Source organism: Chiloscyllium plagiosum, chromosome 25 (genome assembly GCF_004010195.1).
Source record: "Chiloscyllium plagiosum isolate BGI_BamShark_2017 chromosome 25, ASM401019v2, whole genome shotgun sequence".
NCBI classification, from domain to species: Eukaryota; Metazoa; Chordata; class Chondrichthyes; order Orectolobiformes; family Hemiscylliidae; genus Chiloscyllium; species Chiloscyllium plagiosum.
In genome coordinates, this window is record NC_057734.1 from 39,231,818 (window position 1) to 39,255,631 (window position 23,814).

The following is a 23,814-nucleotide window of genomic DNA, read 5'->3' on the forward strand; positions in this document are numbered from 1 at the left end:
AGGAGGTCAGGCAGCATCAAAGGAACCGGAGAATCGATGTTTCGGGCATAAAACGTCGATTCTCCTGTTCCTTTGATGCTGCCTGACCTGCTGCACTTTTCCAGCAACGCATTTTTAAGCTCTGATCTCCAGCATCTGTAATCGTCACTTTCTCCAAAGAGACCTTGGAGTGTAGGGTCATAGCTCCCTGAAAGTGGAGTCGCAGATAGATAGGATAGTGAAGACGGCGTTTGGTATGCTTTCCTTTATTGGTCAGAGTATTGAGTACAGGAGTTAGGAGGTCATGTTGTGACTGTACAGGACATTGGTTAGGCCACTGTTGGAATATTGCGTGCAATTCTGGTCTCCTTCCTAACGGAAAGATGTTGTGAAATTTGAAAGGGTTCAGAACGATTTACAAGGATGTTGCCAGGATTGGAGGATTTGAGCGATAGGGAGAGGTTGAATAGCCTAGGGCTGTTTTGCCTGGAGCGTCGGAGGCTGAGGGGAGAGGTTTACAAATTCATGAGGGGCATGGATAGGATAAAGAGAGAAAGTCTTTTCCCTTGGGTGAGGGAGTCCAGAACTAGAAGGCATAGGTTTAGGGTGAGAGGGGAAAGATATAAAAGAAACCTAAGGGGCAACTTTTTCACGCAGAGGGTGGTTCGTGTACGGAATGTGCTGCCAGAGGAAGTGGTGGAGGCTGGAACAATTGCAACATTTAAGAGGCATTTGGATGGGTATATGAATAGGAAGGGTTTGGAGGGATATGGGCCGGGTGCTGGCAGGTGGGACTAGATTGGTTTGGGATATCTGGTCGGCTTGGACGGGTTGGACCGAAGGGTCTATTTCCATGCTTTACATCTCTATGACTCTATGACTCTATGATCATTAGGCTGTCAAAAGCCAACCAGTTGCCATATCACAAGTAACCTTGGCTTCCTTCTTCATTCCTCCAAGCTCAGCAGTAGCCTTTGATTCCTTAATGAGGAGAGACATTGGAATTGTAGTTGTCTCATCATCAACATAAAGTCATAGGGTTGTACAGCACTGAAAAAGACCCTTTGGTCCAATTCGTCCATGCTAACTAGATATCCTAAATAAAACTAATCCCATTTGTCAGCAATTGGCCCATATCCCTCTAATCCCCACCTATTCATATACCCATCCAGATGCGTTTTGAAAGTTGCAATTGTACCAGCCTCCTCTACTTCCTCTGACAGATCACTCCATACACGCACTGCCCTTTGTGTAAAAACGTTGCCCCTTAAGTCCCTTTCCCCTCTCACTTTAAACCTATACACTCTAGTTTTGGAGCCCCCTACACTGGGAAAATGATCTTGGCTACTCACCCTATCCATTCCACTCATGATTTTAAAAACTTCTACAAGGCGAACCCTCAGCTTCTGACACTCCAGGGGAAACAGCCCCAGCCTATTCAGCCTCTCCCTGTAGCTCAGACCCTACAACCCTGGCAACGTCCTTGTAAATCTTTTTGGCATCCTTTCATACTTAACAACATGTTTCCTATAGCAGGGAGAACAGACTTGAAAGCAGTATTCCAAAAGTGGCCGAACCAATGTCCTACATAGCCGCAACATGACCTCCCAACTCCTATATTCAATGCACTGACCAATAAAGGAAAGCATACCAAAGGCCTTCATTATCCTATCTACCTGCAATTCCACTTTCAAGGAGCTTGAACTTGCACTACAAGGTTCTCTTTGTTTGGCAACACTCCCCAGGACCTCACCATTAAATGCATTAGTCCTGTCCACCTCACATTTACCTAAATTAAACTGCATCTACCACTCCTTCGATCCCTCGGCTCACTCTTGAGAGGTTAGACCCATCGAGATTTAAGTTTCATGATTCTTTTTAGAAACCAGTTCCATAGAAATGATTCTCTTTGGACAACAGGAAGAATGCAACATAGTTTTTCCTCTGGTTTAAAATGTAGCCCAGATTAATGGACTGAAACTCTCTTCTCTCCAATAGTAGTTCAGGTTTTGTAATAGCTAGGACAATCTCCACCTTATTTTGAGTGGGCATGGCCCACAATTCAATACACCAATCAGTTTCCCACTCTCACTCAGAAACACAAAGACCGGGGTGGTTGGAGGGGGTAGGGAGATAGTTTCTGTTTACTAAGCACAACAAAAACAGATATAATTCATTCTTATTTAATAAAAAAGTTACACGTAGCCCACAAAGATATTTTTTCTGCCCACTTCCTTTTCCAAAATAACCCCAAGTGTTGGCATGTGTAGTTTGTGTTGAAGGGGGATGATGTGGTTGGGTAAATTTGGTCTGGGACACTGGTGCAAGATAAGTCAAAAGTTATCATTAGCAAAGGTTTAGAGGGATATGGGCCAAATGCAGGCAAATGGGGCTAGCTCAATTTAGGAAACCTAGTCTGCATGGACGAGTTGGGCCGAAGGGCCTGTTTTTGTGCTGTATGACTCCATGTGAAATAACTCTACAGAGGGAGGTAACCCGTCACCAGTCACCCTTTATTTTCATGTGCATTGCACTTGACAATGATCCATCTCCCTCAGAGCCAGCTCTCAGAGTGAACAAAATGTTTGGCACTCCTGGTTTTTTTCCTCTTTTTTTTTATTACACATGGAGAGTCCTTGACACTGATCCAGTTCCCATACAGCCAGCTCTCAGAGTGAACAGGATGTCTGACACTCCTGTTTGGCACTCCTGTTTATATCTGATTGGACCAGGTTAACAGCCCCAATCAGGGAAATCATAGTCTATGAGGTCCATCTGGCTGACCTCATTACAGTCACTACACTATGTCTCAACAACCTCCCCAGATTTTGATTCAATTGTTTAATTGAGCAGAGTGGGCTGGAAATGGTTCAGAAAATGATTGAGTGAAGGAGCTAACGTAATGCAAAGCTGCTGCAGTTTAGCTACTGCCTCAGTTTGGTTGCATGCACATTAGTTTGGATTTCTCAACGGTTAGATTTAGTAATGTGCATATACCAACTGCACTCACTCTTAAGTCAAAACAATTATGGTATTTACTGAAATAGTATGACAAATATGAATGTTACATTTAATAATTATTGTTTCATTCCCCCATTTAAAAACTCCATTGAGGCCAGACTCACTTTGTAAGGAACCTGCTGATTGTAATGTTCATTGTTCTTTGATTAAGTTAGATCTTAGTGAAACTGTACCCCTGAGAGACAACACCCTCTTTGTGAAGAATCTCCTGGGCTTACTAAGAGGAGTTGCTATCAAGCGACAGGACCCAGTGATGACTGCACTCCATGTGACAGCAACAACAGTGAAAACACTAAAGTGGAATAAATTGCACATTGCTAGCAAAGTCAAAGGAAGCAAATACATATGTCAGATAAAAAATAAATTTGTGTTGTTTTTAATCAAGTCAGCAGTAAATGATATTTTCAATCATATAAAAAGACTGCACAATGTTACATATTGAACTAATAGCCTTATTGCACAAAATGGCAGCTTAGGTTACTTAGGAAAGAACTCTGAAAAGCTGCTACATTCAACAATCACACAATGCTATAAAGTGAACATAGCTGGCTAGATGTTATCTCTTTGAGAAAACTCTCATTTTTAGTTGAGAAAATCAATGACATAGGTGTAAGTGAGAGACACAGTCTTAAAGTATTATCCTGTCACTCCTTGGAACCTGAATGCTGATTCACCTGATCAGGTGAATATAGCGTGCAGTCTGCTAGTTGGAAGAAGTTTGCAGTGGTATTTAACAGAGGTGATGTGACTCTCAGCCATCAGCTGACAAAAGTCCCTTGTCACTTCTGTTTGTCACATTAAGTTCAAATCAGACATTTAACTGGGTCTTCCCAGCCTCTAAAGACCCCAGGCATCCTGACAGGTTAAAGCTGTCGGCCAGTCAAAGACCATTAACTCAGCAGTGCCACTCAGAAGGTGGTGGCTGCTGCTGGTACTGTACCCACCCAAGGACCACCATCATTATTGGACACCAATGGCAGGAGATTGATGGAGAGAGAGGTGTTGTGGGCAGGGTCAGCAGCAAACTAGGACAGAGGATGGCTCTCAATAGGCCTCCCTCCCCAATTCCCGAAACCCACTTCCTCTTCGAGCACAGAGTGCCTTTGAATGTGTGTCTAAAAACAATGCCCACCTTCTTCAATGTCCTTCTTACCAGCCAGAAGCTGCAAGCAAATCACAAATCCCCCCCCCACACCCTCCATTGGGGGCATACCAGCAGCATTGGGATGAGGCCTTAAGTGGACAGCAATTGCCTCCTATCACTGTCTCCACCAACTGAATGATCCACCACCACCAGACTTGCTTTTGACATAGGCATTGACCTTCACCTTAGAGTGAATTAACCTTCAACAGCTGTTGAGGTGTGTGCATAAGGTGAACAAAAGTGTCCACTCAAATCTGATGCTCTTAATCCAAGAACAGCCCCCACAGCCACAGTTATTTGGACGAGAATCTCTCCTGTGGTTATCACTGGGGCTGGGCCTGGATTTTCCCAGCTCCACTGTGGAAGAGAGGGAACAGCAAGACAACAAAATTGGGTAGAAACACCAAAAACCATCCCCTACAAACTTTGAGAGGCAGGGAGGGGGTAAAATGGGTTCTCTGTTCCAGATGTTAAAGTCAGAATTAGGGGCAATTGAGGGTGAGAGCATTTGCTGGCATTTTCTGCCGCTAGCAAAGCAGCTACCAGTCACCATGGAGGTGCCCTCCTATGGCAGGCTACGCAACCACCGGTGTCCAAGCCACCAAATGTCAAAGAGGGGGGTCACCACATCTGCAGCCCAAAGAGCCACCGAGAGTGTGATTCATGGGCTGAATGGCCTTTCATCTCTGAATCTATCTCCCTGAAGGCAGGTCTGGGTTGTGGCATCCTTGTGGTCCCCATCTTTCCCAAAAGGTCTGACAGAGGACTCCATAGCTGCCAGGATGAGCAGTAGCAGAAGCCCATTCTCAAGGGGATGGTGAGTGTTGCCAATTCGTCGGGCACCCCTGGAAAGATCATGCCAGTGGTGCCCACTGACAATCAGGTCTTCAAGACCCCTGCTTGGTCCTGGCAGCAGGATTTTGAATGCATTGCAAATTCTAATCCGTACAGACAGGGTGGTGTGGAGGAAATTCCACTGTGCTCGGTTAGCCTTTGGAGTGTTTATCATGCAAAACTGTGAAAAGCAGCACCACCATGGAGTGCAGAAAAGTCACATGATTCATATAACGTGCCCCCTTTGAAAAAGAGAATAAGCCAATGGAGATCCAGTGAACCTTTTCCTGCATCTCTCAGAAAATTAGAAGAAGAATACAGAAATTGAACCAATAGTGAGGTCAGAAAGATTTATGGGACTTCACTTTGCAGTCATCACATTACAGGAAGGATATAATTCAGGGGAGGTGATGTCCTAGTGGTGTTATCACTGCACTGTTAATCCTGAGACCCAGGTAATGTTCTGAGAATGCAGGTTCAAATCCCACTAGGGCAGATTTAAATTTAATTAAAACAAAATCTGTAATTAAGAGCCTGATGATGAATCTTGGTAAAACCCCATCTGGTTCACTAATGCCCTTTAGGGAAGGGAAATTGCCATCCTTAGCTGGTCAGGTCTACATGTGACTCCAGACTCACAGCAATATGGTTAACTCTGACCTGGAAAATTAGGGATGGGCAATAAAGGCCACCTAGCCAGCAACACCCTCATCCCATTTTTTAAAAATTGCTTTAGAAAGAGTACAGAAGAAATTGTTGCGAGAACTTGCGAATGGAAGCTATAAGCAAAGACTGCAGAGGCTAGGATTGTTTTCCTTAGAACAGTGAAAGCTGAGGGGTAATTGTTAGAAGATGAGAGGGGGAAATCATTTTCACCCAGAGAGTGATAGGGATCTGGAAATCACTGACCAGTTTGGTATTTGTGGCTGAAATTCCCACCCCATTTAAAAGGACTGTGGATCTGTACCTGAAGCACTGTTACCTGGGACCAGGACTGAAAAGTGGATTAGAATGGGGGAGGAGGGCTGGTTTATTCAAATGGTGCAGGCATATGGGCCAAATGGCCTCTTTCCATGCTACAACTTTTATGTGGTTCTACTGATCACTTCAGGATCTCTCTGTGCAACTGCAAAAGTACTGGACTGCCCTCAGCTCCCTCCTCTCTGCAGTCCTCAAAGTAAAGCCAGAGCTGAGGATGGGTGTTGAACCATAGAGAGTGGAGGAAGGAACAGAAAGGTCAGAGTTCGCAGCAGACTGAGGATAGTAATCAGTACGCTGACAAATCTAAACTCATCGATACTCCCAATCCTGTCAACCAGACCAGCCTTGCACTGAGCAATCAGTCCTGTGGCTGGTATTGATATTGTTACAGGCTGAACTGAATGAACGATTTGGCCGGTCCCAGCATATGCAGGCATTAGATGTTTTAAAAAAATGATCATTTAAATTCCTGTAACCAGCATGCAGCCGCAATTAATTTGTCAACAGTTGGCCCACAGCTGTCTGAAAGATTATCCACCACGTTCTGAAAAGTGCGTAATCCCTTTTTCCGAAGGCTTCTGAAATTAAAAAGCGAGAGAGAGAGATCCATCTCCCAGACAGTGTTTGCTGGGCTGACTGCAAATCAGAGGGTGGTGAGGGAGGGGGCTGTCCATGCCAAGGGTGGGGATGGGGCTGGGGTTCATTCCCTAGGGTCACATGTTCTCAGTTTTCTCCGTGTTGGTGTTTTGATACTCGTGAGAAGTGGCAGCCATTTTGGCTTTTCTCCTGCAAAAGGGATAAGAAAGAGAAATGATGAATATTGTTTTTCCGTGCTTGTTCAAAAGACACAGGACCAGCGAGACCGTCTGAAAATAATTGTGGATTTGAGGTTTCAGCGGAACAGGCTGGTGGGCTGACAGCATCTACGGAGAGAAACAGAGTTAACATTTTGGTTCAATCACCTTTTGTCACGACTGGGAATGGTTAGGACAGTGACAGGCTCTTGGCAAGTATGGAGGCACGGAGAGGAGGAATGATCAAAGAGGAGAGCGGAGGTAGTTTTGAAGGCAGGAGCAGCTAAAGGAAAATATGCAAAAGGGCATGATGATGGGACAAGTAAAGAAATGAAGCTAGAGCAGCTGAAGAGAAAATAAAGTCACCAACAATAATGTCCGTTATAATAGGCTTATGACCTGAAGTTGTTGAATTCAGTGCTGACCACAGTTTCAATTGCAATATCTCCTAGGGGTGGTGGCCCTACCTATTGTCCATCCCTATCAGTGATATATTTAGCAGTGGTGGGCAGTTTTCCCATCCTTAAGCCAATTGAGGCTCCGTTGTCATGGTGGGTGGGTGGAGGGGGGGGGGGAGGGGTGGGTTGGGGGGGTGGCAGGGTGTCTATAAAGTGTGGTGCTGGAAAAAGCACAGCAGCTCAAGCAGCACCTGAGGACAAAAGAATTGACATTTTGAGTAAGACCCTACACTAGAACTAATGAGACATAGAATAGAATCCCTACAGTGTGGAAACAGGCCCTTTGGCCCAACAAGTCCACACTGACCCTCTGAAGGGTATCCCACCCAGACCCATTCCCTCTACCCTATATTTACCCCCCGGCTAATGGACCTAACATACACATTCCTGAACACTACGGGCAATTTAGCATGGCCAATTCACCTAAACTGCACATCTTTGGACTACGGGAGGAAAGCAGAGCACCTGGAGGAAACCCACACAGACACAGGGAGAATGTGCAAACTCTACACAGACAGTTGCCCGAGGCTGAAGTTGAACCTGGGTCCCTGGTGCTGTGAGGTAGCAGTGCTAACCACTGAGCCACCGGGCCACCCCATGTTATAGCTTTTCAGGTCCTGGTGGAGGGTCCTGCTGGAAACATCCACTCTTCTGCTCCTTGGATGCTGCCTGACCTGCTGCGCTTTTTCCAGCACCACACTTTATTGACTCTGACTCTCCAGCATCTGTAGTCCTCATTATCTCCTGAGGTTCAGCTGTAGCTAATTAATAGGCACTTAATGGGTCTCTTCCTGGAATTTTATATGTGAACCGTGGACACCTCACCTCCTGTAAAGCCTCACAGCCTCCCCGTGGATGCATTCAAGACATCTCCAGTGATGGAGCACCCTATGGCCCACAGAGGCCAATGCCAAGAGAAAGAGACACCTTCATTGGGAGACTACCCAATCCTTGTGACTAACTTTCTCAATGCCTCCCTTACAGAGGCTTGCCTGATTGGCACCAGTGATCCCCAAACCCACTTACTTGTACCCTTAACTCTCTCCAGCATGGCTGGCCCTGGACTGCAGCAATCCCAGCACTAGCCACCACTCCTGGTGGCGCTGTTGGGACAGTACAGCTGCCACCCCTCTGACTGGACAGCCAACTTCATCAGGGATAAGGCTGGCACTGAAGACATTTCACTGGCTGGATCAACCTAAAATCCAGTTGTAGTTTCCATAACCAGCAGAGGCAAGTGTGCTCCGCCCCCACCACCTTTTGGTCAACCTTCTCACCATATCCATGTAAAATCCAGAATGTTAAACCTGAAAACTTACAACATGACTCATCAACCAATACTGCCTTTGGTCAGACCACACTTGGAATACTGTAAGCAATTTTGGGCCCCATATCTAAGGTGGAATACGCTGGCCTTGGACATTTGTTGTGTGTGTGTGTGTGTGTGTGTGGGAGAGTCCAGAAGAGGATTACAAGAATGGTTCTAGGAGTGAAGGGCTTGTCATATGTGGAGTGGTTGAGGACTCTGGGTCTTTACTCAATGGAGTTTAGAAGGATGAGGGTGGATCTGATTGAAACTTACAGAATACTGAGTAGACGTGGAGAAGATGTTGCCACTAGTAGGAGAGACTAGGACCCGAGGCACAGCCTCAGAGTGATCCTTTAGAACGGAGATGAGGAAGAATTTTTTCAGACAGACAGTGATGTCTCTGTGGAATTCATTGCTGCAGAAGGCAGTGGAGGTCGAGCCATTGAGTGAATTTAAAACAGAGATAGGTTCTTGATTAGTGAGGGGATCAAAGGTAATGGGGAGAAGGCAGGAGAATAGGTTGAGAAACACATCAGCCATGATTGAATACTGAATAACCTAATTCTGGGTATTGGCCACAGGAAGTACTAAAGAGACATTGGTGTGTATGTCAATAGATGTTAGAAGTTGGCAGCACAAGTAGATGTGGTGAATAAGAAGGCATATTGGTCGCTATTGGTTAGAGAATTGAATGCAACAGCAAAGAGGTTATGATGGAGTTACATTAGTTAGGCCACAGCTGGAATACTGTGTAGAGTTCCGCTCACAATCCAGTAGGAAGGATGTGACTGCACTGGAGAGGGTGCAGAGGAGATTCACCAGGATGTTACCTGGACTGGAGTGACTCAACTATGAAAACTGGATAGGCTGGGTTTTTAAGTCCTTAGAGCAGAGAAGGATAAAAGGGGGATCTGATCAAGGTGTATAAAGTTTCAGATGATAACCATTGCTCGCATTCAGATAGCTGCTGTGTGTAATGATTCTGTTATTCCTTGCGTGCCTCCTCCAGTCTGGCCCATTTATTGTTTCCTTTTAATGTACTTATCCCATAACTTCATCCCATTTGTTATTCAATCTTTCCTGCTGTCAACCCTATTTGTTTCTTGAACCCTTTCTCCCTTTCCCTGTACCTGCTTAGGACCAGTTAAATCCCTCATGTTTTTCAGTTCTAATGAATGACCATTTCCCTGAAACATTGACTTTGTTCCTTTAACCACACATGCTGCTTGACCTTGTAAGTAGTTGCACTATTTTTGAGTATTGTTTGAACTCCCGAGCGCCTGCAATATTTTCCATTTAATCTGGCTGCATGTTCATACAATTATGCTCTTAAAATGGTCAACGCACCTAAATCCATTCACCTTGCAGCTGGAGACTCAAACTAAAGAAACCTCAAGATATTTTTACACTGAATTATTAAAGATCAGACAGCAGCTAATTTAACTCTGCTATTTTAGAAATAGACAAGGTAAAACTTCCTCCTTTTAATTTTCAATAAGGTCTTCAATGGCCTGTCCTTGCATAAAGGCAACTGCACCCTCATAAAGAAAGTTTTCTTTACCGATACCTGAACTCTGTCCAAAACCAGGACACAGCATCCACCTTCCTGCGTCAAGACATTGCTTGCCTTCCCAGGAGCTGATGGTGTGTGAGCCCATGAGAAGCTGATGAGAATTCTCACCAATTGTATCACTATGACAGACTACAGTAGACAGCCAATACTTTATCAACTGGTTGACGACTGTGGACAAAGAAGCTTACAAGCACAACACACTATTTGGAAACTGAAGAGGGCACATCAAATCTCAGGTTCTCTACACTCCGAAAACAATTCTTGCATTTAGAAGTCTAACACTCCATAATATCCATTGGAACGGGGTGGCATTAGGTATCTCCCTCTGCTCCAACTGCCACTGAGCAGGAAGAATATACACACTATATGAGTCTACTAAGATAAACTATCCTTAGTGGAAGAGGGAGGCAATTATTCCATACTGTAGAGAATCTAATCTAATCAAATTACACTTGCATTCTTATTTTCAACATCGTCCCCTCCCTCCTGTATATGGGAGCAGGTGTAGGTCATTTAATCCCTCCAGCTGCTCCACCACTCAATAAAATCATGGCTGATCTAATTGTGACCTCAACACTATGTTCCAGCCTAACCCTCATAACCTTGGACTCTCTTGTTAGTTAAGAATTTACTTAACAAGTAACCTCCCTCCAGCCCTACAACCCTCCGAGATTTCAACATGCCGACAATTTTGACCTTTCATGCATTCCCGTTTACCATCACTCCATGTTGGCAGTTAGCCCTCAAGTCTCCAATTTCCTCCCTACACTTCAGCACCTCTGTACCTGCCCTCATCAAGGGTGCTCCGTAAAATCATTTCACCTGCCTTTGTACCTCTTTATGTCGCTCCACGAATCAAAAGCCTTGGACGCACCTTGGGATATTTTCGTACGCACTTGTGGCTTTTCAATCCTGAGCAAATGCTATGCCATGAACAAATTATATCCTTGTGTCAACTTCCATTTTCATTGGGTTGGTACCTCCATTTAAATGGTTGACAGAAGAAGCTGGTACAGTTGCATCTGTACTGTGGCTAACCAACATCCCCATAGTGATTGGTTAGTCCAGTTAATAAAGGAAAGCAATGTGATTGTTGAGCACGATAGTTTAATTCTGTTGCTGACGTACCTTGTAGTTCATGTTAGGACACAGATGAGTAACCTGTGGAATATAGCCGTTACTTGCTTGGTGGCACAGAACTTAAACGTTGCTAAACAAACTAACACGAAGTTGAAGCTTTTCATCTTGCATTCATCAGGACAGAAGCACAAGGAAATCAGCTTTATAATGGAAACACCAATTTACACGGCTTGAGAAAAGAGGGTTGATTTGTTAGAATATGGAGCAGGAGCTGTTATCTGTCAATCTCAATTATCCAATTACATTCAAACTAAGCAACTTGAAACTATTCAGTCAGAAGTTAATCAGTTATACCACAGTTTACAGCTACTGCTGGCTCTCCGGGCTAAACATAGTCCAACCAACCAGCACTCCATGCTGCAGAGATTGCTGGTCCCTTTCTAAAGTTAGTTTAATTGTGATAAGTGCAAGCTGGAAAGCTTCAACCGATTATCTCTCTCTTGCAAATGTTCAAGTTGAACCAATCTAACTTATCAGTCTTTTTTTTGCCTTAAAGTGTCTGAATGACAGAGAACTCCCAATGCCACACTCAGCAGTCCCCAAATCACTGAGGTAACCAACTAAACAGAGTGCTCCATTTGTCCAACGCACAAACCACCACTCCCTCATCTCACCCACTGACATAAGACACAATAAAAAAATGATTTCGAAGCTTTTCGGATGCTGCCTGAATTGCTGTGCTCTTCCAGCACCACTGATCCACAATAAAAAAATGGCCTGGTTTGGCAGGAATTAATGTACAGTACAACTGAGTGTTAAAAATATTCCCGACAGCCCAACAGAGGAGATGTGTTTCAAACGACTATCTGTTATCTCCACGTGATTAATTAGCAACATTTCAAAAATCATAGAACTATAGTGAGGTTATAAATGATAAATGTGGTGATAGTGTACGATATTCTTCCAATTATTCCCCATTGATTTATAGTACACACAGGAGTATTATACTCCGTTAAAGCCATCTCTTAATGTAACACTGCTAACACAGCATGCAGCCTTCCTAATGGCCTCATGATTAAAGGATGTCACTGAGCTGTACAAACAGTGTTGTCTTAGGTTCAATCCACCATCGTACTCGAGCCTTGTTCTCTTTGACCTGGAGCGGGACTGGTGGTGGGGTGGTGGGGGAGAGCATGAGGGCTAAATATGATCCCGGATCCCACTCCAGCTCGCTATCTGGTGACTTCAGCAGAAAGTACACACGTGGACATCAGAAGAGGTCAGGGACAGGTTCAGCTGTGATACCCCAGTGGTTAAATAGCACGTACAGCATACAGCACGTACAGTTTTTAAACTCACATATGAAGCCTGAAAACAGCAAAAGGCAGAGTGGGGCAATCTGTATGCACACAGCCCCCTACTGTACTCACTGTATATCAATGATTGTATTACCAAATACCAGACTAATGTCATTTACAAGTTCACTGATGACACCACCATAGTCTGTTGAATCTCAGATGGCAACAAAACAGAATAGACAGGAGGTGGAAGATTTGAAAAAATGGTGCACTGAGAACATGCTAGCTCTCAATGCCGACAAAACCAAGGAACTCATTATTGACTTGCGGTGGGATGTTATTCATGTCCTTCTACACATTAACAGCACAGAGGTGGAACAAGTGGAGAGTGTCAAGCTCCTGGGAGTGGTCATCCACAACAAGCTTTCTTGGACTCTTCATGTGAACGCACTGGTTACAAAGGCCCAACAACGTCTCTTCTTCCTCAGGCAGCTGAGGAAATTTGACATGATGGTGAATATCCTTTTATAGGTGCACCATCGAGAGCATTCTGTCTGGATGTATCACTACCTGGTATGGCACCTGTGCCATTCAGGATCGGAGACGGTTACAGAGAGTGGTGAACTCGGCCCGGACAATCAGAAAGGCCAACCTCCCGTCAATAGAATCCATCCAGTAGGCCCGCTGTCAAGGAAAGGCCACCAGCATTCTCAAAGATCCATCCCACTCTGGCAATGCTTTTCTACAACCTCTACCATCGGGGAGAAGGTACAGAAGCCTGAACACATGCACCAGCCGGTTTTGAAACAGTTAATACTCTACTGTTGTTAGAATACTGAATGGACTCACAAACTCTTAATATTCACCTGTACCTGTGTTTTTTTTTTTGTTTTTGCTGCTGTTTACCTATTATTTACTTATCTATGCTATTTAACTCTGTGACCTGCCTGTAATGCTCGCAAGACAAAGCTTATCACTGTGCCTCAGTACACGGGACAATAAATTCAATTCAATTCAATTCCAGAACAAACCAGTGCCGTAAGAGAGGTATAATATCCTCTCTCTGCCTCAGACTTGGCACTGAGCCATGTTATTCTAAAGAGAGGCAGCAGAGAGGAGATACTGTCAGACATCAGAAAAACATCACTCTGAGAGTGAGAAAGACAGATTGAAAGGAAAACAGACGAGAAAAGCATGGGGCTGCTTTAATATAGTGCCTTTTATAAAGTCAGGTTCTCCCAAAGTATCTTACAGCCAATGAAACACTTGGATTTGCCATCTCATTTGTAATGCAGTCAGTAATTTATGCACAGCAAGCTCCCACAGAAGGATGGCTGCCAGATAATCAATTATAGAGATGTTGGCTAAATAAGAAATGTTGGGCAGAACACCAGGGAGAGTGCCCTTGCTCTTTTTTTGAATAGTGTCACAGGATTCCTCATTTCAGGAATGATTCAGCAACAGTTTAGCAACATCCCAGTTTTACACTGCAGTCTCAGGCACAGGACTACAACCCATGAGTATCTGAATCAGGATGAAGTGCTACTCATTCAATCCCAGCTGACGGAATGCTTTATAAATTCTAAAGTTGGCTCGACCTGGTTCCTTAAACATGGAACATTCTTAAAGAAGCCCTAAAATCTATTTCATTGAGAATGTCACTATTCACTCTGGATTTCCTTTTACACTTCCACGCAACTATTGCCAGCTATTCAAGGTGATGAAACAAATTGAAATTCTTCTTCATGTGCAGTGGAAAATGAGTGATGGTTACCAGGAGGTCTGTTTTACAGTGCACCTGGTTTTCCTCTTGATTGGAGTCACAACCTCCAAAACGCCAGAAACGCTCCTTGGAGTCTTACTGTGCACATCTCCTATAAGGTATAATCTGTGGTAATGAAAGGCACTGCTACATGACCAGGGACCTTCCTCAGAGCCACTCCAGCAGCTGTCACTTTACCAGAGTAAAGTGGGATAACAAACACAGTTACATAACAGTGTGTTTTGTTTTTAGTTGTTCAGGCCACATTGAGATTCCAAAATACTGGGTTGAGTAGACCACCATTTCCAAGAAAGGTCCTTAAACAAGCACCAGACAGCTCATCAGAACATTCATGGGTCCAAGTGTATCTGAAATCTATCCTTAACCAAAGTGTACATTGTAGGTACGGATTCAGAGCAGGATGCTTAGCCACAATATTCAACATTTTTCTCCCATTGAGGCTTCCCTCAATTTTTTTTTCAACCTGTTATTGGCCTCAGTTATGACCAAGCCTTTGAGTGGACAACAGACAATAGACAATAGACATTAGGTGCAGGAGTAGGCCATTCTGCCCTTCGAGCCTGCACCACCATTCAATATGATCATGGCTGATCATCCTTAATCAGTGTCCTGTTCCTGCCTTATCTCCATAACCCTTGATTCCAATATCCTTGAGAGCTCTATCCAACTCTTTCTTAAATGAATCCAGAGACTGGGCCTCCACTGCCCTCTGGGGGAGATCATTCCACACAGCCACCACTCTCTGGGTGAAGAGACAATGGCATCAAAATCTGAAGTAGTCCCTTTAATTCACTTTTGGTCTCTTCTGATTGTACTTCAATAAACCTCTAGTCGGCTTCCCTTCATTCCATGCTGCAGTTCCATCCACATACTTATTCTTTTCCATTCGCACCAACTTTCATTCACCTCTCACTCCTGTACTCATTGACCTAAATTAGCCAAAAAGTCAAGTTAAGCTGCCAAATTTGGAAAATCTCATTGTTGTTTTTTAAAATTTCCCTCTGGCCTGGTTCTACCCAATCTCTGTAACCGTTTCAGGTATCTGTTCTACTCTACCCCTGGCCCTTTAAGCAGTACAGATTTTAACCCTTGAAGAAAGTGAGGATTGAAGATGCTGCAGTTCAGAGTCGAAAAGTATGGTGCTGGAAAAGCACAGCCAGTCAGGCAGCATCCGAGGAGCAAGAGAATCGACAAAACATCGATGCTCCTGCTCCTCGGATGTTGCCTGACTTGCTGTGTTTTTTTAGCACCACATTTTTCAAATTTAACCTCATGAGGCATGGTGGCCAGGCTTTGTCCTGTCAAGGCCCTAATGTCTAGAATTCCATCTCTAATCCTCACCTTTCTCTCTTATTGAATTTTTATTTGATTTATTACTGTCATTTGTACCAAGGTACAGTGAAAAGTTTTGTTTTGTGTGCAGTACAGGCAGATCATACCATACAAAGTGTGTTGGGTAGCAGAACAGAGAGAGGAATACAATGCTACGGCTGCTGAGAAGGTGAAAGAAGTTCCTTCAAACTCTTCGACTGTGTTTTTGACTATTCGGTCTCACGTCTCCTTATGTGGGCTCAAAGCCTAATTTTGCCTTCAACTTTCTGTGAAATAAAACAGGACGTTTTATTATTATTTAATGGCACTGCACAAATATAACTTGCTGACGCTGTTGTTGCAGAGGTAGCTTTTCATAGATGCAGCTGGGCTCCGCTAGCGCTTCTTATTGAAAGGTGTGTCCTGAATACACAGTGGCCCAATTCACGAAACTGTCTGTCTCAGGAAACAGCACTACATATTATCTGCTTCAGGCAGACATCAATAAAACATCTGATGACAATCAGAGATCTCTTTCAGCCATAGTTCTGAAATAATTGGCCTTTTGGCCTTGCCTTTCATTTGAAAATTTAGCAAAATGATTACTGATTTCTACGCCAAAGACCTTAGCGTTACTCAGGAGACAGATGAACAGTTTTTTGAGGTGGACGTGGAGAGGGGAAGCGAATTGGAAAGAGATGTCTGCATTTACCGCAGCTATTAGGAACAATACTAAACTTAAAGTCACTACGCAAATACTGGCCAGTTTACGCACAAACAGTGGTACAATCAGTTAACCTGTTCCTTGACAGTGTTATTTGTGGCAGGAGGGTGGCTAATGGTCACCAAGAGTGTTGACTGTTCTTCAGAAAGTGTCTGAATCACTTGGATCTCTCATTAATTCCAGGATGAACTAAGCTGGCTTCCCAGTCTGTAGTTAACTTGTGAGCTGCATCCTCACTTTGTGTTGATCAACACCCCTAACCCCTTGTCCTATAACTCACTGCACAGGTGGGTGCAGTCCACAGCACCAATAGCCTCAATGTATTTTCTTCCTCTTGAAGCAGCTGTATTGTATAAGACTGGGAGGAGATACATGGGTGTCTGCCAGGAGGTTTAAACAGAATTGCACTTGATATTTCCTCAGTCGAGTATTCCTAGTCGAGGTAGCAGGCACCTGGGACCTGTCACTTTCTCTTTCTTATTGTGAGATACCTGGGAGTGGCCGTACACAATGGAGAGAGTCTGCTTTACTGCATTAGGTGGTTTTTCCACTGTGCCCTCACTCATCACTTTAGATTAAAGGATATTCAATACACCTGGAGATAGCTTTTGTTCAACAATTGAAAGCTATTTCCTGCCAGGGATTCTGTTTACAATACAATTCACACAGTACAATCCTTTTGTCAAACGGTTTTGCATCTGTGCTTATAGAATTTCAAAATGGCTGCAGTCACCTTGCAATAGAACATTTGCTTCTCATGTGGTGCTGAAGTCTGAGTGGTGTTTTTTGCTTTGTTTTGGACAGTGATCTATTGCTGAATGAACTGAGGTACAGTCTGTCATAGTCAACAGTTCGTCTCCACCTTCATCAAGTGATTATTCCTTCCATGTGAATTTCAATGCCTGATGCTTGCCCTCACTCTGCATGCACACCAGTGCATTTTACAGCATGGATTCCTGAGCAGCCCTCAAGAATGAGAATATTGGACAATTTCTCAACTCCTCTGGCCCGGCAAAAATGAAACCTCCAGCACTAGCCTGCAGGAATTCGATTTTCAGCGCAGTGCTGAGAACCTGACACCCAATGTATTCCAAGTCCTATTCTTGCAACCAAGCCGTGTTATTATTGTGACACTACCTGTAAATTCAAATAGCCCCATTGGACAGACGGTGAGAAGCAGGAGCTGCCATACCCGACACCTGTAGCTAAGGTAGGCGGCGGCCATGATGTGGCCTGCTGCTGCCTTACTGAAGTGAAAGGCCAGCTTCCTTGGGGACTGACAGTGTCCATGGCAACAAAAGAAGCTCTGGAAATGATGCAAAAAGCTCCAGGATAGATCAATTAGAGAGTTTATTCCTAATTGCCCACAGTATTAAGTGCATTAGTCAGGGGTAAGTATAGGCTAGGGGAATAGGGTTTGGGTGGGTTACTCTTCGGAGGGTCAGTGTGGATTTGTTGAGCCGAAGGGCCTGTTTCCATACTGTAGGGAATCTAATCTAATCTAATCTAATCTAATGGTCAAGTTGCAAACCCTGACAGCTGTACACTAGTATGCATCAGATTGTTTGGGTTCGATTAATTGAAGACTTGAGATTTCAACCGGAAACACAAAAGGAGTTCAATCAGCCATCGACTGGAGCTGATCAAACCTCCCATTTCCTTCTCCAGCCGTCCCTTTGAAAATTCAAATCTGCCCCAGAAGCAGTGGGATCCTGACATCATGACATCATTCAATCTTACCCACCTCGTCCTGCTACTAGTTAATAATCTGCCGCAACTCTTTCCTTAGCACAGACTGGAATTTAAACAGTAGGCCTCCATGATGCTTATGGCTAAATGTAAGCTCTTTTTTACTTGCTTTCTGAGCCTTTGAGAGGTTTGTAAACTGTCTTGAGCCACTCCTTTGTTTCACCCATTTAGTCCTTTGTGATGGATTTTTCCATCATTTAAATTGTTTAGCAATGAAATCTTTCATATCTGACAGAAGGATGATGGGAATGTCAGCCATGTTAACTTGTCCTACAGGAGATGCCATTCTGCTTGAAGAAACATGAAAAGGATCATCATCAATTTTACTTGCCTGTTGCAATGTCACTAACTCAGGAGGGAATAAACACAACAGCAACAGTTAGCATGAATGCAGCATCTTTAACTTAGCAAAATGTCCTGGAGGTTCTTAGCAAAAGTGTTATCAAACTAAATTTTACACCGAGACACATAAGAAGTTTTGGAACAAATCACCAAAAGCTCAGTCAAAGAGAGGCAGGTTTTCAGAAGCACTTTACAATGGAACAGTGTTTTGATCCTAACTGATGTTAATAGTAAATACGTCAGATCCTAGATTGAAATCTGACTTGGTAGACCCTGACTTTGTTCTTTGGTTAACTGTGGAGGTCAGTTACCAAACACGTTTACAAGAGTCTGCAAGTGTACTTTTACTACAATGCATAAAATGTTTACTCAATGAGAAAAATGTGCACTATATCATAACACATGAAAAGTTTGGAATGTTTTCATTACAAAAAACAGAAAAGAATTCAAGCTAACCATTTTCCTTTTATCCCATTGTTATTCTTCCACCTCGAAACCCAAATGAAGATTTACTATAACCTGCAGGCCAAAGCTTCTTGATCGGTTTGGAACAGCTGCAACCTGATTCCTTCTGGCAAATTTCTGCATTATGTGTTTTTTCTTTAATGGGTGTTTCTCCTTTTGGCATTTAAAACAAACTGCAAACTAAACTCTATGGTATTAACTTCAGAGCAAGCACAAATTCCCCATTGTGTGTTTACAGCATTCTTGTCAAATATCTTACCAAAGAATCCATGTCTCCACTCTCTGGTACACCCAGATACACACACTGACTAACTCTCTTCTGCATTTTTCTGTGTCTCTGTCTCATTAAGCAACAATACAGCTCTTCCCTACTTCATGTTTCTCACTGAGATACTAAATGCAGCAATACCTCATTAAAAATGTATGCAAACAAACAGGCCACAAGACCTTGCTTCACCAAGTCACCAAGAACAACTCAAAAAATGTAAATGCAGGTCGGTGTCAAAGGGATGATGGTTGAACTGGACTTGGTTCACCCTCAACCACAAGCAGCAAATCTTGGTATGAGCTCAAGTTTACAAAGGATGCATGTCCGGTCAGAAGACCAATGAGTTAAAAACAGAAATTGCTGGAAAATCTCAGCACATCTGACAGCATCTGTGGAAAAACAACAGAGTTAATGTTTTGGGTCCGGGGCTGGTGGGTGTATGGAATGTTGAATGACTAGAGAAACTGAGGTTTTGGTCAAGAAAAAGAAGGAGACATATTTTGGGTATTCGCAGGGGTCAAGTGAATCCCTTGAAGAATATAAAGACAGTAGAAGTATACCTGAGAGGGAAGTCAGGAGGGCAAAAAGAGGATGAGATATCTTTGCTAAATAGGAGTAAGGAGAATCCAAAGGGGTTTTATAAATACATTAAGGACAAAAGGATAACGAGGGAGAGATAGGACCCCCCAAAGATCAGCAAGGCAGTATATGTGTGGAACTTCAGGAGATGGGGGAGATACTGAACAAGCATTTTGCATTAGTATTTACTGTGGAGAAGCATATGGAAGATAGAGAATGTCAGGAAATAAACAGCAACAGTTTGAAAAATGTCCATCTTACAGAGGAGGAGGTGCTGGATATCTTAAAATGCACAACAGTGCATAAATTCCCAGGACCTGATCAGCTGTACCCTAGAACTCTGTGGGAAGCTAGGGAAGTGATTGCTGGGCCCCCTGCTGAGATATTTGGATCATTGATAGTCACAGGTGAGCTGCCAGAAGACTGGAGGTTGGCTAATGTGATGCCACTGCTTAAGAAAGGTGGTAAGAAAGAGTCAGGGAATTATAGACTGGTGAGCCTGACATCAGTGATGGGCAATTTGTTAGAGGGAATCCTGAGGGACAGGATTTACATGTGTTTGGAAAGGCAAGGACTGATTAGGGATAGTCAACATGGCTTCATGCATGGGAAATCATGTCTCAAGAACTCAATTGAGTTTTTGGAAGAAGGAACGAAGAGGATTGATGAGGGCAGAGCAGTGGACATGATCTATATAGACTTTGGTAAGACATTCAACAAGGTTCCTCATGCTAGACTGGTTAGCAAGGTTACATCATATGGAATACAGGGAGGACTAGTAACTGGCTTGAAGGTAGAAGAGAGGGTGGTGGTGGAGGGTTGCCTTTCAGACTGGAGACCTGTGACCACAAGGATTGGTCTTGGGTCCACTGCTTTTTGTCATTTATATTAATGATTTGAATGTGAACATAAGAGGTATCGTATGTTTGCAGACAACGCCAGAATTGGAGGTGTAGTGGACAGCGAAGAAGATTACCTCAGATTACAATGGGATCTTGATCAGTTAGACAATGGGCCAAGGAATGGCAGATGGAATTTAGTTTAGATAAATGTGAGGTGCTGCATTTTGGAAAGGCAAATCAAAGCAGGACTTATACACTTAATGGTAAGGTCCTGGGGAGCGTTGCTGAACAAAGAGACCTTGGAGTGCAGGTTTGTAGCTCCTTGAAAAGAGAGTCACAGGTAGATAGGATAGTGAAGGTGGTGTTTGGCATGCTTTCCTTTATTGGTCAGTGCAATGAGTAGAGGAGTTGGGAGTTCATGCTGTGGCTGTGCAGGACATTGGTTAGGCCACTTTTGGAATACTGCATTCAATTTTGGGTCTCTCTGCTATAGGAAAGAAGTTGTGAAACTTGAAAGGTTTCGAAAAGGATTTACAAGGCTGTTGCCAGAGTTGGCGGGTTTCACCTATAGGGAGAGCCTGAATAGGTTGGTGCTATTTTTCCTGGTTCGTTGGAGGCTGAGGGGTGACCTTATACAGGTTTATACAATCTTGAGGGGCATGGATAGGGGAAATAGACAAGGTCTTTTCCAGGGGTGGGAGAATGTAAAGCTGGAGGGCATAGGTTTAGGGTGAGAGGGCAAAGATATAAAAGGGACCTAAGGGGCAACTTTTTCATGCAGAGGGTGCCGCGTGTATACTTACATCTAAAAGGCATCTGGATAGGTACATGAAGGGTTTAGAGGGATATGGGCCAAATACTGGTTTAATTTCAGATCTCTGCTCAGCATGTACGAGTTGAACCGAGGGGTCTGTTTTCATACTGTATAGTTCTATGACTCTATGGCCCTTCTTCAGAGCATTCAGATAGCTCAGTCCAGAGTTAAAAAAGGCACAGATGAGGTTTTCCGCAGCAGACAACTAGGAAGAGGGTACAGATCACTAAAGATTAACTTAGGAGCTGAGCTCTTCACTCCCACTCCCAATATTATTGTAAAGGGAGGAGCAGATACTGCATTGAAGAGATGCAACAATTAGCTTAGTACATGTACTCATTTCAAACTGTTACAGAAAGCAAAAGGACATCACACCAGAGAGAGGACCATCTGTTTGATGTGACAAAAAGCCAAACAGCAATGGGATCACGTGGTGTGAAGAGAGAAGCTGGGATCATCCTTCTTAGAGCAGAGCTGAGTAAAGTGGGATTAATAATATGGCCAAACTTATGAGGGCAGCAATTAGATTAGCTTCCCTATAGTGTGGAAGCAGGCCTTTCGACCCAACAAATCCACACTGACCCTCCGAAGAATAACCCACCCAGACCCACTTCCCTCTGACTTACGGACCTAACACTATGGGCAATTTAGCATGGCCAATTCACCTGCCCTGCACATCTTTGAACTGTGGGAGGCAACCGACTCAGACATGGGAAGAATGTGCAGACTCTCACCTGAGGCTGGAATTGAACCTGGGACTCTGGTGCTGTGAGGCAGCAGAGCTAACCACTGAGCCACCATGCCATCCTAAACATTGAGGAGAGGAATCCAGAACAAGGAAGGATTGAAGTTAGCCTTAAAATTAGTTCTCAGCCATTTGGAATGATGTCTGGAAACACTTCTACACACACTGGGATGGAAATCTGGAATTCTCTTCCCAAAAAAAGCTGCTCAGGATGAAGATCAATTAAAAATTTGACAGTTGCAATTGACAGATTTTGGTTTGACAAAGGATCTGGAACCCAAAGCAGATAACTAGAGTTACGATCCAGATCAACCATAAAATAGTTTTTTTTAGATTACATTGTAGTGTGGAAACAGGCCCTTCGGCCCAACAAGTCCACACCGACCCGCCGAAGCGCAACCCACCCATACCCCTACATTTATCCCTTACCTAACACTATGGGCAATTTAGCATGGCCAATTCACCTGACCTGCACATCCTTGGACTGTGGGAGGAAACCGGAGCACCCAGAGGAAATCCACGCAGACACGGGGAGAACGTGCAAACTCCACACAGTCAGTTGCCTGAGGCGGGAATTGAACCCAGGTCTCAGGCACTGTGAGGCAACAGTGCTAACCACTGTGCCACCGTGCCGCCCGAATGACCTACTCCTGTTCCTACACTCCTGAATAATGACAACAATTCACTTTACAACAAAAGGTAAAGGGCCTCCATTTACAGTTAGGCCTTGAGATAATTCATCAAGTGGATTGGCCAACGCCAAAATATGGCTTGTTAAACCCATGCCCCAAGTTTCCCGTGCAAACCTCAGCTGAGTGCAAGCTCAGAGAGTTTTTAAACCATAGTTAGATCTTTGTCTCATCAGGAGTTTGGAAAAAAAAGTCAAAAACGTATTATTTCCATTCTCAGTGCAATAACAGGTATGAAACATTGCCCAGGTTTTGCAGAGACAAGAATGTGCCCACTACTGACCTTGATGAAAGCTGCCTACAAAGATTTTGTAACTTTAAGGCATGTTCTCTATTCCAACATACTCTGAATTTGGCAGGATTTAAAGGGTTTTTTGTGATATCCACCAACAAGGTACGAAGCTGATCAAATAATTAGATTGCAGAATTCCTACAGACAACCAAGAAGGAAGCTAAAGGTATGGGTTTTAGCTCACATTTTTATTGTTAAACACAAAGTGAAATGAAGATTGGGACTAACAGGTGGGACTACAGAAGAAACTGGAACATGATTAATAATCTTTGAAGAATAAAATAAAAATTGTTTATGAATTCTAAATTATCCAATATTCTTCTGATGGAATGAAACTTTGTATTTATAAGATTAGTTTTTTAGAGCCAGAGCGGTTGTTCGTCTGTAGGTATAATTTAGTATGGCTGTTATAAATCAGCTCCTCTTGACTAAATAATTCTTACCATCTTCATTCAACAGCCAGCCAAGTGTGCAAAAGCGTTGTAGTTTATGTTAAATCATCTGGTTTGAATTTTTGCCATGAGAGAAAGGTTCTCCAGTCGGCATTAAGTTGACTGAGGAACTACAAAGGGCTTTGGGATAGGAAAGGGCATGACCTGGCAAGAGACAATGGATACAAGGGAATGGGTGCCTTGAGGACTGAAGGATCTTTCATCTTGTAATCTTCTAAATGTTGATCGCAATGCTGGAACGAACACACACACACACACACAGACAGACAGACAGACAGACAGACACAC

The 23,814-nt window shown here is 43.7% G+C and overlaps 1 protein-coding gene across 3 annotated transcripts in view; it reads right to left on the minus strand.

Moving 5' to 3' along the window:
- susd2 (sushi domain containing 2) overlaps positions 1–23,814 on the minus strand; it is a 125,965-nt gene that overhangs the window by 33,913 nt on the left and 68,238 nt on the right. For 2 of the 3 annotated variants that reach the window (XM_043715915.1, XM_043715916.1), the window contains exon 13: positions 5,651–6,745. The exons of the other annotated variant lie outside the window; for it this stretch is intronic. In XM_043715915.1, coding sequence (XP_043571850.1) covers positions 6,673–6,745 — 73 coding nt within the window. In that variant the 3' untranslated portion in view covers positions 5,651–6,672. Of the gene's footprint in view, positions 1–5,650; positions 6,746–23,814 lie in introns of those variants that run through there. 3 annotated transcript variants of the gene reach the window in all.